General features: G+C 50.1%; 4 protein-coding genes across 5 annotated transcripts; 2 read left to right on the forward strand and 2 right to left on the reverse strand.

Moving 5' to 3' along the window:
- Window positions 1-49: 49 nt before the first annotated feature.
- Window positions 50-2,003, reverse strand: PV06_01026 (the record flags this gene model as incomplete). 2 transcript variants are annotated; one of them, XM_016401608.1, is made up of 4 exons in its annotated part: window positions 1,863-2,003; window positions 1,470-1,806; window positions 1,234-1,365; window positions 50-1,137 (listed from the first exon to the last, which is right to left on the reverse strand). In XM_016401608.1, the coding sequence occupies exons 2-4, from the start codon at window positions 1,735-1,737 to the stop codon at window positions 50-52; spliced, it is 1,488 nt and encodes a 495-aa protein (XP_016268661.1). In that variant the 5' UTR covers window positions 1,738-1,806; window positions 1,863-2,003. The 2 variants fall into 2 exon arrangements, with proteins under 2 accessions (XP_016268661.1, XP_016268660.1); XM_016401607.1 differs by having other exon boundaries at window positions 1,470-2,003.
- Window positions 2,004-2,578: 575 nt separating this feature from the next.
- PV06_01027 (uncharacterized protein) lies at window positions 2,579-4,093 on the reverse strand (the record flags this gene model as incomplete). The annotated part of the gene is made up of 1 exon (XM_016401609.1): window positions 2,579-4,093. The coding sequence occupies one exon, from the start codon at window positions 4,091-4,093 to the stop codon at window positions 2,579-2,581; it is 1,515 nt and encodes a 504-aa protein (XP_016268662.1).
- Window positions 4,094-6,561: 2,468 nt separating this feature from the next.
- Window positions 6,562-8,600, forward strand: PV06_01028 (uncharacterized protein; the record flags this gene model as incomplete). The annotated part of the gene is made up of 3 exons (XM_016401610.1): window positions 6,562-6,677; window positions 6,746-8,390; window positions 8,453-8,600. Exons 1-3 carry the CDS (start codon window positions 6,629-6,631, stop codon window positions 8,598-8,600), a joined length of 1,842 nt encoding a protein of 613 aa, XP_016268663.1. The 5' UTR covers window positions 6,562-6,628.
- Window positions 8,601-11,450: 2,850 nt separating this feature from the next.
- PV06_01029 (uncharacterized protein) lies at window positions 11,451-13,817 on the forward strand (the record flags this gene model as incomplete). Its single annotated transcript, XM_016401611.1, has 4 exons — window positions 11,451-11,585; window positions 11,637-11,912; window positions 11,970-12,960; window positions 13,024-13,817. The coding sequence occupies 4 exons, from the start codon at window positions 11,451-11,453 to the stop codon at window positions 13,815-13,817; spliced, it is 2,196 nt and encodes a 731-aa protein (XP_016268664.1).
- Between the last annotated feature and the right edge of the window lie 1,307 nt (window positions 13,818-15,124).

Below are 15,124 nucleotides of genomic sequence, written 5' to 3' on the forward strand. Positions count from 1 at the left end.
TAAGTCCCATAAACATGTGTATCGAACAATACATTTATACTTGTCATACCTATAAAGAATCGACAACCCTCGACTCATCATAACCAAACAACTTCATGGCAATCTGTTTCGCCGTGTCCAAATCAGTCTTTTCGATCTTTGCCAGAATCTTGTCTCTAGATTTCAACAACGGTTTCACCACATCTACCCAACCTAATTGTCCTCTTGTCGTATAGGGACGAGCCTCGGGGGTCACTTCCACCGCCCCTAGCTTCCCGTCCCTCTTTCTCACGACGCCGTCCACGATGGTCATGACTATATCCCCGGGGGTCGAATGCATCACGATGGTCGTGACCGGGTCGTACTGCGCCCCACAGACCATGCCGGGACTCAGGGCGTCAAAGACGATGATGTCGGCCAATTTCCCGACTGCCAAACTGCCGATTTGATCCTCGAACCCGACCGCCCTTGCTCCCTGAATCGTACCCAGAGCGTACGCCTCCTGCACGGTCCTGGAGATCTTGGAAGGCACCTTACCGGCAGCCAGGAACTTGCCGTTCTCCACGCCGCGGGACGCCTGGAGGGCGCAACGCATCTCGGCGGGGATGCTGGGTAAGGTGACGTTGTGACAGTCGACTCCGAGAGAGCAACACGCCTGTAGCGCTTGGCGGTCGGAGTCGAAGCACGCCGGAGTTCCCATGGCCATTTGGAGCTCGAGCGACGGCGTGGACGAAATGTGGGCGTTTCGCTTCCCTATCAGGTCAATGTCCTTGGGTGAGAGCATGTTGGCGTGAGAAAGAACAGTGTGTGGTGTCAGGACTCCGTATGAGTCCATGACCTCGACGTTTGACGGCATCCCCGGACGACCCGGCGTCATGTGCGTCGTCAGATGCTTGATTCCCATGGCCTTGATCTTTTCAAACATGGGAGCCAAAAGTTCCTTGGGGAGGAACCACCCGTCGAACGCCACGCCCAGAGTCACCCGGCCGTCCCCAAAGGGTGCTTGTTGTGATAGTTTCTCCAGTGTGTCGAGGGCCCATGGCGCAATGAAGCTCGGGTTGAAGGTGAATGGAGCCCAGGAATCGACCCGGATGTTGAAACAGTATCCGTACACAGACCTCAGACCAGATGCGGCTGTTGCTGCGATGGCTGCTTTGGCTTTACGTAGCAAAGAATGAGACTGTGTCAGCATAAGATGTATAATGTTTGTATGAATAAAATGAAGAGGGGGAGAGAAAGATTAAAACAACGTACGTGCTTCCTCTGAATAGTTCAAGTGAGAATGATCCACCACCGTCGTCGTGCCGGCATTCATACACTCCAGACAACTTGCCAATTGACCCCAAAAGATGTCGTCGGGTTCGTAATTGGAACTCTGAAGAATACCTGAGTTGTGTAACATGTTAGAAAGCGGCCATTCACATCAGACTCGTCAGTCGAGTGGCGGAATGGATCAAGGTTTTTGGTTCTTGGAGAGGTCTCAATCCCACCTTGAACGATATAGTCTTGTAAAAGATTGTCTCCGTGACGACCTCGAAGTGCCGTGTTCCACATGTGTCTGTGAGTATCGATGAAGCCTGGAGCGATGATTTTGTCCTGACAATCGACGACTTCTGCTTCGCTGGGTGCTTTGATGTTTGGCGAGATTTCTGCAATCTTATTGCCTCGGACCAACAAATCTGCCTTGATGCCTTTTGCTTTGTCTTGTGCATCGTGTACAATCACAGTGCCTCCCTTGAGGAGCAAGGGGCGTGACATGGTGGTGGTGGTTTCTGATGAGACCGCAGAAGAAGAAGATTGAGGACGTCGAAAACTATCGGCCACTTTCTTCAATCGCTCAGTTGCTGCGGCCTGTCTGACGGTATCTGGGCTTGAAGTACTACCTTGATATCCTGCCATGAAATGATTTACGACAAAACAGCTGCTTGTATGTCCGAATCTCATAACATCACATCCGACAATTCTCAAGTCCGGTCGTCCCTCGAATGTTTGAGACGTTGCAACCCACACGTGCTTCTTCTCTGGTCTTTCGGGCTTCGGAGCTTGTGTCAAGTCGGGGTTAATCAATTTCCCTTCTCCTTTCTCCTTACACTCAAGTGACAATGATCTCACACACGAGTAGAGAACATTGGAATTGCATTGGATACTCCCCAATCGACCCCAAAGGACCAAGACTTGACTAAGAGTCTAGAGGGTACGCCATCTCCACAAAGTCGAGAGTCGACGTCGAAGGTGTCCACCCAACTCCGGTCACGTGATCGGTCATTACGGACGTCCTTCTTTCGCGTCCTTCGCCATTGGTGTTTGTTCCTTCTTCCTTCAACGTCCAACTTTGGACCCAGGAGTCGTGCACGATCTATCACCCCCATTCCGCATCGGCATTTTGAAGATGTGATCAATCATGCCACCCCGCTCTGTGAGGGGCACGGTGCGCGATACACTAACACGAGGTGTTAGTAGTCCTGCTTGCACAACGCCTTTTCTTGTGAGTTCGAGCAGCTTGGCAGACACGACACACAAATGCATGGAATTCAATACCAAACTAAGTGAACTATGGCTAGGTCTAGAACTGGCCCTTGATACTACATTCAACCAGAGGTCAAAGCTTACAATTCTCGAGAAGCTCAGTGACTTTTGACCACCCGGCCACCGGCCCAATGCCCGAAGGTACCCTCATATTCTTTGGGCGACTGTACTCATGAAGAGTCTCAATACAGTGCTCTCTGCCATAGCCGGAATGTTTTGCTCCTCCGAACGGTGTCCCTAAAGCCATACGGTTGTAGTTGTTGATGAAAACCATACCAGCATCGACCTCCCGTCCGGCTTTGGTCGCCTTCGTCACATCCTTGGAGAAAACTGCACAGACAAGACCGTATTCAACCTCGTTTGCGATCGAAATGGCTTCCTCGTACGTGGAGAATGCATTGACTGTGACCACAGGCCCGAATATCTCTTCCCTTGCCACTCTCATATTCCGAGTCACACCGGTCAACAAGGTAGGCTGAACATAGAAGCCCTTGGCCAGCTTCGAATCCGTCGGCTTTGGTGCTTGTGCCTCTATCTTTGCGCCCTCGCTGATGCCAATCTGGATATATTCTTCGACTTTCTGTTGATGGACCTGGGTCACCAAAGGTCCTACGTGGGTATCAGCGTTGGCACCGTGGCCAACCTTGAGCCGCTTGACAGCAGCGCCGAGTTTACTGACAAATTCATCGTGAACGCCGTGTTGTATTAAAATCCTGGAGGAGGCTGTGCACGCTTCTCCCTGATTGAAGAACCCGCCATCCAACGCATTTCTCACCGCCAGATCAACATCCGCATCGTCGAATATGATCATGGCGTTCTTTCCACCGAGTTCAAGCGAAAGAGGAGTAATTGAGTCTGCCGCGAGCTTGCTGACAGCCGCTCCTCCCCTTGTCGAGCCGGTAAAGGACACTTTCCGCACATCCGGGTGTGTGACGAGAGCTTGCGGAACAGCCGTGCCGACCGCTGGAAGTGCTTGTATCACTCCCGTTGGCAGGACTTCCTGAGCAATCTCGATTATTCGCATTGCTGTCAATGGTGCTTGCTCTCCGGGTTTGATGATTATTGTGTTGCCCATGGCCAACGCCGGCGCGGATTTTCCCCCGACATGGATTGGGGGCCAGTTGAATGGGATGATGCCGGCCACAACGCCGTATGGTTCTCGAAACACGGAGGCGTAGATGCTTCCCTGATCGTAAAACTCGTCGGGCAACTTGTCAATCAGAGACGCAAAATAGTGGAAAATGCCAATCACAAAAGGAACGTCGCCTTCGCGAGCTTGGCTGATGGGTTTGCCGTTCTCTCTCGAGAGCAATTCGGCCAGCTCTTCAAAGTGTTGTGATAACTGGTCGCCCACTCGGTGCAAGTACATCGCTCGTTCTCGTCTGGGAAGCCATCTCCAGCTTTGAAAGGCCTTTTGAGCGGTGGCAACGGCTTTTTGCACTTCGTTGACACCTCCACCTTGCACTCTGGTGATTAGTTCTCCCGTAGCAGGATTATGGACGTCAAATTGATGCGCCGGGTCGTTTGAAGACCATGGAAATCGTGAGATTTTCTCGTAAACCTTGGGCTGGAAACTTATGCTCCCCATGATGAGAGTGGTGTATGTCGGCTGGCAATAACTTGTTGATTGAGGATGGCACTCTGTATATAGCGATCACGGATGGAAACTCCAAGGCACTGATAAGGTCGGAATCAGCAAACAAGAGGCTTTATACGGCGACATGATCTTCGATACTGGCGATTGGCCGTTGAAGTTGAGCCCCCCCTGGTCAGGAGTGGAGCCATACTCAACTCACGTGCCCGGAGTCGTCGATCGTGGAACGAAGCCAGTCGCAATCCATCTCGGCCTTGGACTATGCCTGGTCGGGTTCGGAGTTAAAAAGTACAAGGACAGACTACTCGTACGACCTTTGTCTTGTTGGAGAGATAGATTGTGATATCCAAACAAGACTTCTCGTCGGTATCTGGCTACTGTGAAGCGACATCCACGGTCATTACAGGGATCACCTCCAATCAGAACACCAATCATGAAAGGCAAGATCATTCTAGAGGAGCATGTCTGCTTACCAGAAGAGAATCCAGCAGAAAAGCTCAAGTTCTTTGCACGAGATCCCAACGGTCTTGCCGAGGCATTGTTTGATCTTCACGGAGTACGACTGCAAGAGATGAACGAGAATGGTGTCGAATACGCCATCATGTCTTACACCCCCCCTGGGCCTCAAGGGTTACGAGATCCAAAGGCAGCAGAAGAGTATGCCGTCAAGATCAACAACTGGCTTGCAGAACTTGTCGATCGAGCACCAGAGAGATTCGCAGCCTTTGCAGCCGTGTCCATGCACGATCCCTCGACCGCGGCCAAAGAACTGACGAGATGTGTGAAGGACTTGGGCATGGTTGGAGTCATGCTGCACGACACGCAGGAGTATATGACATCCGAAGGCCGTGTCAGCGAGTATCATTACGACGACCATCGATACGATGAGTTCTGGAAGGTTGTCGAGTCTTTGGGCGTTCCAGTATATCTTCACCCGAAACCACCACTCCCAGACGACGCTGCTCGCCTTTACGCAAAGAGGCCGTGGCTGTTCGGACCGACGTACAGTTTTGCGAGAGACTGTGGGTTTCACTTTTTGGCCTTGTGCACGAGTGGTATCTTTGACAGATTTCCTGGTTTGAGATTGATCATTGGTCATATGGGTAAGCAAGCCGCATACATACCAAACATCTCGACCCAGGGACAGAAATGAGGAACTACCAAGCTAACACACACAAAAAATGTTGATCTAGGCGAAATGATTCCTGCTCATCTAGGAAGAATGGATCACTGGTTCGACAAGAAAGATCGAGGAAGGACTCTCCCTTGTAAAAAGACGCTGCGCGAGTACTTTGAGACAAACGTCTTTTTTACGACTGCCGGAAACTTCTCAACTACGGCATTGTTGCATGCCATGTCCGAATTCGGTGTGGATCGCATCTTGTTCTCGGTTGACACGCCATATGAAAACATCACCGAGGGGGCCACATGGCTGGATTCGTTACCGATAGGGAACAAAGACGTCGCGAAGATTGGTCGGGACAATACTTTGGGGTTATTTCCTCAACTTCAGGCCCGACTCAAGACGGAAGAAGTGGAAAAGCTTCAGAAAGACCATAAGAAGGTATTGTACCTTCACCAGGCTGGATTTCCAGCTGGAAAGCTATAGGGCACCCTGTTGGTTGCGGTTCACGAAGATATCAAGTAGGAAAAACCATAGCTCTTGTCGGTCGCTGTTGACACGATACACAGCCTTCTGAATCGTGTGGTGATGGGCAGAGACATATCATCCACAACATGACAAAACCGCAAAGGGTTGCTTTTCGTATAACAGACTTAGGAGTGTACCGGATGGCTGAAGTTTACAACAGTCGGAAGTCTAGAGAGTAGCCTTACCCCAAGCCAGCCGGAGCCGCGACTTGGGGCTCGTGGCTTGAAATCCACATTTGAAAGAGAACCTCGGCGTTACTGAGTTGAATTTGGCGACACCCTGGGTCACGCCACCGTGCCCATGAAGTCCAAGAAGTAATTCTCAATACTCTGTTCCGAGCAAAAGCCAGACCAAAGGCATCACGGAACTGAGACAATTGGAGAGTCAGTTACCTGTACATACCTAGGTAGTTAATTAGCCTTGTCCCCACCCCCCAATATCGCGGGGCTCCACAGGTACAGTACCATTCCGGAGGACAACGCCCTACCCAGTGTAGGCTTCAGGGCACAGACTACAGACTATGTGGCATGGAGAACTTTTACTGTAAGAATAAGCCGAACGACAAGAGCTATTGCCCGAAAGCTATTTGGCAGTGATCCAGACTCCCGCACTCATGTGCCCAAGACTTCAGTAAAGTGGGTTCTCTCACCTTCCAGTCACAAGATCGCTCCTCGTTTACACTTTGTAGTACGTTCTCTTCCACTCTAGCAAATACGCCTTGATACCAGTAACAATACCACTTCAAGCCGTAAACTAGTATATAGTTTTAAGGTACAGTAAGAATGCTGGCATTCAGCAAGCAACGGCATCCTTCAGGTTGAAGTAAAAGGGAAGTCGAAAAACAACATTCAGTCAGTGGCCTACCTGAGTCAGTAGTCATGCCGCCTCCAGTAGAAGAAGAGTTTGACTTCATCGTCGTGGGTGCAGGTAAGTCTTGGGCTCAATCTCTCTCTGTCTGGTCAATCATGTTACCTGAGGCTGATTTGGCTCTACAGGAAATGCTGGAGCTGTTGTTGCTGGAAATTTGGCACGTTCAAAAGCCAAACCAAGGGTTTTGTTGATCGAACTCGGCGGTGACAATTCGGCGGCACATTTACGAATACCGTCTGAGCGATTCATCAACCCTTATGTGAATCCCAACATCGTCCTTGACTACAAGACGACCCCCCAGAAACATCTCAATGGCCGAGTACTCGACTATCTCCGTGGGACAGGACTCGGAGGCTCCAGCATCGCCAACTTTCTCGCTTACATTCGAGGAACGGCGTCCGATTACAATCGGTGGGCTGATCTTGTTGATGACGACTCTTGGAGGTGGGAGAATGTCCTGGAGAGGTACAACGAACTCGAAAACCTTCACTTCTCCGGTGGCAACGACGACGCTGACAGCGACCCTGAGGGGTACGTCAAGCTGAAACCGGGGGCGCATGGGTTCGATGGACCAGTCGACCTGACACTTCCATCTCGCAAGGAATGGCCCGAGGGTCTCGATATTCTCATGCAAGCAGCCAAAAGCCACGGTCTCCCATTGAACCCGGACCAGAACTCGGGAGACATCATCGGCATGGCAGGAGTCACTACAACTACACACGCTGGCTGGAGAGTGACGAGTGCATCTGCGTACTTGACCAACCCTCCTTCAAATCTCGTCCTATGGACAAACTCTGCCGTCACACAAGTCGTGTTCGACACCAATACGACAAGTACAAAACAACAACCTAGAGCTTCAGGAGTCATTCTCTCAGACGGTCGTCAAGTGAGAGCGACAAAGGAAGTCATCTTGTCTCTGGGAACCATCGACACTCCGAAACTGCTCATGCTCAGTGGTATCGGTGACAGAACGGAACTGGAGAAACATGGAATTTCGTGTCTCGTCAACAGCCCTCGAGTCGGCAAGGACCTCATCGACCATGTCTATCTTGTCATGACCTACGGAGCAAAGTCGACACTGGGGACGAAGGTCGCTTTCCAACAAAACAAAGAATACGTCAAGGCCGCCCGTGAACAGTGGCTACGAAATCAGACCGGACCAGACGCGACGTTGAACACAATCAACATTATTGGCTTCCTAAAGTTTGACTCTCGACGAATCAATTTCGATGAAATGTACAAACTCGACTCGAAAACCCGCAACTTCCTCGAACGTCCCGACGTACCTCAGTACGAGTTTTATATGCAAGGATACATCCCCGACGATTGGGATGTCGAGAAACACGGCCCAGAATGTTTGGGTATGGCCGTCATGTTGATGAACCCTCAATCCCGAGGATACGTGGCTCTAGCCTCGAAAGATCCTCTTGCTAGACCCATCATCGAGACGAATTACCTCGCTCACCCCTATGACCGACAAACCATAAATAACGCAGTCAAGGAGGCCATGTCTTTTGCAAAATCAAAACAACTCTCTCCTTACTTGCTCGACAAAGTTTTGGGTCCGGAGTCGGACAGCGATGAGCATGTCACAAAATTTGTCAAAGATGAACTCATGTCAATCCTTCATGGGGTCGGGACAGTCATGATGGGTCCCAAACACGAAGACACTTCTTCTTCTTCTTTCTCTCCTTGTGATACCGACTTTCGTGTACGTGGCGTAGACGGGCTAAGAGTCATTGATTTGAGTGTGTGTCCAACCATCACAAAGTAAGTAACAATACTTACCATGGCCCCCCCTTTTGTGATTTCAAAAACTAACGTATTGAAAGCAACCATACTCAAGCAACTGCGTATCTGGTAGGTCATATGGGTTGGAAAAAACTTTGTGATGAATACAATCTGGAGTCGCCGAGTGGTCATGCTTCTGGTAGCAGTAGCAGTGGTGGTAGTGGGTTGTCTAGAGAGCATCGTCTATAGTGTTGTATCAGTCTATACTGCTACACTCTCATATTCTTACAATTACGCTCACGCCATGTTTCCTCCTACTGCCGTATTTGTTCATATCTGTACGAGTCCTCAGAAATTCAATGAATCCGTCAAAGCAAAACAGTATCACTTGAGAGTTGAGAACTCCTTTCGTGTCTTGAAGTGCAATTCTGCAGTAATGGGACACATAAATCCTGGTTTTCACAGTATAAATTCGTACCTTGCCTTGCCCTGCACAAAGGTTTTGATCATGACACGTATACTACTCCATAGGGAAATACCGTGTGCTCAAGTAGCCCTAAGAACGTCTCTAGACAGACAAAACAACAGTCTCACGATGTTCCGGCGTAACCTCCCCCTTTTCTCCAGTAGCAGTGGCCGTAGCATCCCTGCTGCCGTGATGGTGTTCTTTGACGACCAACTCTTCCTCATTCTCACCAAGCTGAACGTCATTACTAAACACCATCACTTCGTCCTGGTCTCCGAATATGGCGGCAACTTCTTCCAACGGGACACCTTTTGTCTCTGGGAGGACCCATGAGATCCAAACCAAGCCAACAGCGCAGACAGAAATGAAGACCTGAAACGACAATAGTCAGCAGTATTCTTGAGAATCCAATCAAACGCCAGATCGTCAGCCATTCACATACCAGGTAGTATTTCCAGCCAATGGTAGAGAACGCGGTAGGTGCAACTTGAAGATACACCAAAGAGCTAAGGCAGAGTCCAGACATGGTGATGGCAAGGCCTTTGGCTCGAAGGTGATTCGGGTAGATTTCACCAAAGAAGACAATCCCAGCGACATCAACACCGCAGCCGTAGATATAGATGAAAATGTAACTAGCACACAGAGATCGTCAGACGCTTTTCTTTTTTGCATCAAGTGAGAAGGAGGAAGATGGTATCAGAAAAGAATTGTAGTAGTCTAGCTTCACTTACAATGCAGCGACTGCAGCTCGGAGAGCAGCCTTGTTGGGGACAGCCGGGACAGGAGTTGCGTAAGTTGCTACCAATGCAGCTTCCAAGATCAAGCACACTAGACATCCTGCGATACCGAATATCATGAGCGGTTTGCGGCCGATCTTGTCCATGATCAAAGCGCCTATCGAACTCGAATCAGCTTTCTGATAGGGTCAAAATTTAACCTGCCTGGCCAATACATACCTGTTAGATTGCCGGCGATGCCACATGTGATCCATCCACATTGTAAAACTAGTTGACGTTCGGTATCAAATCCGAGCGAGCTATATAGCATGGGCCCGTAATTGTTGATCACTGTCATGTAAATTAGCTGAGACCAGGAAACTCAGGAGGTTTCCTCACCGAGAACTGCTGTGGATTGGCCAAGGATGGAGTAAGCAGTAGTCATAATGACACGTTTTCGATACGAGGGCCGCTTGAACATTTGCCAGTAGCTTGGGTTCAACGTCCTATCATACTCAATCTGTCTCTGCATCTGGTAGAACTCGACCATGGCGAAATGGTGTTCTTCGTGACGATCAAGTTTGTGGAGTTTCGTGACAACCTTTTTGGCATCGTCGGCTCGGTTGACAAGTAAGAGCCAACGAGGACTCTCGGGGACAAATGGCATAGTGAAAAATGGTAGAGCAGTGAATATGAGGCTCAATCCGTACGGACCTCGCCACTGTGAAGATGAACTGTCCGAGTGGTAGAATGCCAGGCCCATGTACGTGGCGAGAGCATAACCCAGGGCAATACCGAGACCGTCCATGCCCACGAAGAGACCACGCAGAGCAGGAGGTGCGAGTTCGGCCGTGTAGACAGGTGCTATATTTCGTTCGTTGGTCAGCGCTTGACATTGGCCAACGTGGAGAGAGAAAAGTACATACTTATCGCAACGTAGCTCCAGGAGCTAAATCCGGCGAGGAACTTGAAGGCAATGAACATTCCCACGTTCTGTGCCGCACACACAAAGATGCCTCCAAGTAACCCGGTGACGGCACAGAAAATCATGCCAGCCTTACGGCCCCATCTCTCCATGACATAGGTCGTTGAGAAGATGCCAAAGACCCCGCCGGCCTGGAAGACTCCGGACATGGCTCCGATAAGAGAGTTGGTCTTACTCGTGACCAGTCCCTCACTGTTCAAGAGCTTCATGTATACATAGAAGGAGGGTTGTGCCAGTGTCGTGCCAATGATGGATGCAGGGTAAGAGAAGCCCAGCATGCTCATGGCAACGGCGAAACAAATAAAAAAGTGCCGCCAGTTCCATTGGTCTCTGGCTTTGATCTCCATGATGGCAAAACTGGAATTCAAAAGTTGCCTCCCTAAAGTGTTTGGAAGGGTACGTGACGCTGAAATGATCGCGTAGACACAGTCGCATAGGGAAGGCGAAGACCTACCTTTATAGTCATACTGATTGGTACTTCCGCCACTGTCAATGTCTGAATACGAGGTTCGGTGTATTGAGACGTAGTGATAGCTTTGGCCGGCTACAAAGGCCTGGTCTGCAAGGGGCGAGAACGAGTGTTTCCCGACTGCACCACGCGGTCTTCTCCAGATAGTCACCATGTCAATACGGGGTAAAATGTGGAGGGATAATCAGGGGAACGTAGAACTTGGTATGTACGTAGTAAGTGGTTGGTTGTCGAGAGAGAGAGAGAAGTATCAAGGTCTCGCACGTGACCGGAACCCACAGTTCTTCTGTGGTTCTTTAGTCAGTCGACATCCACCACCGATCCCTGCTGATTCTCCAAGTCATTCCCTTCTGTATCAAACTCGCACCTCGGGCGGAAGTCGACGCATCGCAACGGACAACCACCGTATAGGCAGGCTGAAGACAGGGCTACTTCCTCTCCTATTTCTCATGGTCAATGAAAGATGAGTCGGCGCATGGGAAGCAGCTGCAAGGCATGCCGTAAGGCTAGAATTGGATGCGATCTCATCCTTCAGCAAGGCGAAGATCCATGCACAAATTGTGTACGGAGGAAGAAATTATGCAGCCCTCAAGGCCATGTATGTGATTCCATGCTATTCCTGTTCTGGCTATTGACAATCCCCTTCTAGCAGGATACGGCGGAGGGCCAACGCCATCCTCGTCAAAATGTCAAACCAGCCTCAGAAACACGGCAAGCACTGACGCAGAATCCAAGGTCACCGATCTCGACAGGCTCAGCATCTGTGGTAGAGCCTTTCAGCTTTGATTTGGAAGAGATTGCCACTCGACGGACGCAAGCGACGCTGTTGCATGACTTGCTCTGTGACATTTTCATTTCACTCTTTGAGTCTCGCTTCTCACTTTGGCTCGGTGACAGTTGTTGTCCGTACCTAGATGTGACGACGGTAGGTCATTGGTGAGCAAGCCTGATTAGATTTCAAGATTAACACAGAGTGCGACAGGGGACCAAGTCGTTCGTAACGAGAATAGCCATTGAACTTGATGAACGCCGTTCAACAGATCAAGACGTGTCATCAACCGCCTCAGATCTCCTCTCACCCATCTCGAGATCCTCAACTGGAAGGAGCACCCGTGATGCGATCTTAGATGATGCACTGCGCCATTCCATCTATGCTTATGCAGCACGTTGGCTCCCGGTTCGAAGTGCTCTTGATGTTGCAAATCCAGGAGATACTGCTAGGTCGAGAACCAAGCAGCAACAAATACGTGAACAGTTCTGGTACAAGGCACGCGAAGGCGTTCATGCTGCACTCACTCGACCGAGCTGGCGTTCTGTCCTCGCCCTTTTGCTCTTCACATTGACGGAAATGCCGATAAACAATGATGACCCGGGGATCAGTGATCTCTGCACACAAACCTTGTTCCACCACTTCGTGCGACTTACCTCCCCATTTAAACAGTCGGCTGCCCGCCCACTGGCTCAAAGTACGACGTCTATTCCCCTTGCACAAACAGCTGTGGAATATAGCATGCCGCCAAAGCAGAAACTCGAAATTAACCCAAGAACTCAACACCTACAAGACTCAATATATTGGCTTGGAGTGCTTTGCGATAGTAGCAGATCATTGATACGACAATCTCCTCCTGTATTACTGCCAGGCAGATCAGGGGAGAGACGAGTTTGGGATTTTATTCGTCAACGAACTGTCATCTTTGATCAATCTTTTCGAGTACTACACGATTCCCCACTTCCTCTCCCGGCCGATGTCATTGTCGTGGTGTTGCAACATGCGTCGGCATGCAAGACAATGTATCTCGGCGTCTTGAACCAGTTCTGTGATGCAGCCTTCTATCACAAGCTCGAGCCGGTGGAGGATGCAGCGCGACGAGTATCAGATGAATCGAGGAGGTTTCATGATGTCTTTGACAGACTACTGGCCATGTGCGCACGAGAATACCTGACCATGAGTTCAGAGAACCAGATCCACTATCGTAAGTTTGTACACACGTCTAGTTGTATGGTTGTGGTGCACGAGGTGCTGACACATTACACAGTACTCTTAATCACCCACTACCATCTTGGTTCCTTGATACTGGCAGACATGCTCGACACCCTGGGCAGCGTTCCCGAACCCTTATCGGACCCTAACACAATACGCCTGAATGCCTGCAAAGCAATCATTAACGCACTGACTTTGCCAATGAACTACGATCGGTACTCCCAGGAAGACTCACCCTATGCTAGCCGACTACTGTGTGATCCAACTCCAGAACTCATGGTCGAAGTTCTTGCTAGGACCGGCAATGCCATATTCACAGTCCATCGAGATGGGAAGATTGAAGTCCATACAGCACAAATCATGCTCTCCTTCGTTTTCAGTGCGTTGACTGTCTTGTGCGCAATATCCGTCAGCGCTTCATTTGTCTTGTCCTCCCTCACGCATATCGCATCAAGCGACGGGCTGAAGATTAAGACGGACAACCAGTCTTCCGCAGATGGGCTGGTCGCCAGACAGAAAGACATTCAGCTCCTTTCTCGATGCGACACACAGTACGTCGGGGAGTTTTTGAGGGAGGCACAGATCCAGACGAACATGAATATTTTGACGTTGGACGGAACCATTAAGAAATACGAAAAAACACCATCATCTCTGACCTCTACCGTGTCCCAGGATTCCCATATGATGGACGATGTATTTGCGAGCTGCTCTTCAGCCCTAGAGGCATCTGCCTCCGCCTTCCAAGCGAGTCTCAATGAGACCTGGTTGGTATCGAGTATCCCGACTCCAGCCACGTCACAAGCGGAGCTCAGCGTGCACGATGTGATGATAGAAGTATCCGAGACATGATCCAGTTTGGACTGCTTGCCGCTTATGGCTATATAAAGAGACGGGGCTTCATCGGCAGTAATGATCCTATGTAAGTCATAGGCTGCATGGATATGGATAGATATACTTGGAGAGGATGTTACGATTACAATAGCATGGCGTATCAAATTGAGTGTTAGGCGCCCAGGCGACAAGGTAACATTGACAGAATGTAACAATACTTCAAGACTTGGCTGTACAAAGAACTTCTGTACATCTATCATTTGTTCTAGAAGGCATCAAAGTCGAGCGATTGAAGAAATGACAATAGAGCACCAATAATGATTTACTGCCTAAGATGTCTCTGTTGAGTCTCTTTTCTCTCGTGTGTCGTTCCTTCACGCTCGAACTACTTGACGCACTCCTTCTCTCCATACGTCGCAACAATAAAAATTATTCTCACCTAGAAAGAGCTTGGATTGAAACCAAGAATGCTGACAACACCACTGAGTAGAGGTGAGTGAAACTGACAACGATTACAACGTCGATGTCCGAATCGCACCGCGATGGGCAATTTTAGCCACTGGACACGCAATGCATCTCGATGAGCCCAAAGATGAAGTCAGGAACCTGGTTGGCTTCACCGTTCCTTCTATGCTTCGATAGAATGGCATCGGGAATTACAATATGCCACACAAGGAAAAAGGTGCGGTGTTCGGCCTCGCATCTTTGCTGGCGGCCACTCTGTTCTGTTCAGCGGAACCCGAGTTTCGCACACGTGAACGGCTCTCACGAACTTCACACAATTTACTTCCTGTCCCGCTTCCCGCTTGTACCAGGCGCGAGCACTGGGCTTGGGCCGACGCACCCCAGGATCATGGATCGTTCAACCCCTTTGGGACCGAACACGAGCTTACCGCAAGGGACCCCCGCATGAGCCCAATCTAGCGGGTCGTCCATGTCAATGCCCGGGGAATGGACCACAGGCATCGGTCAAGGCAGTTTCTCTTAAATGACAGTCACCTTGGTGGTATGGCCCCTCGAGGCTCTTCTGCGTGGCACAACGCACACCAAAAACTTTCAGAATGGAGACTCAGACATTGATTTTGCTCGTTGTGGGAGCTCTCTCCCTCATCCTTCTCAGTTGTGTCCAGACCGTCTTCAGAAAAGGCCTCAGGAACATTCCTGGCCCATTTTGGGCGAGGCTCTCATCCTTGTACCGAGTTTCAATGGTTCGTCGCGGAGACGGAGTGCAGAACTATATCGCCCTCCATGAGAAGTACGGTCCAGTTGTACGGACAGGTCCGTTTCACGTCTCGGTGGCAGACCCTCAGGTGGTGCCGCTCGTC

The sequence above is a fragment of the Exophiala oligosperma genome (assembly GCF_000835515.1).
Source record: "Exophiala oligosperma strain CBS 72588 unplaced genomic scaffold supercont1.1, whole genome shotgun sequence".
Lineage (NCBI taxonomy): Eukaryota > Fungi > Ascomycota > Eurotiomycetes > Chaetothyriales > Herpotrichiellaceae > Exophiala > Exophiala oligosperma.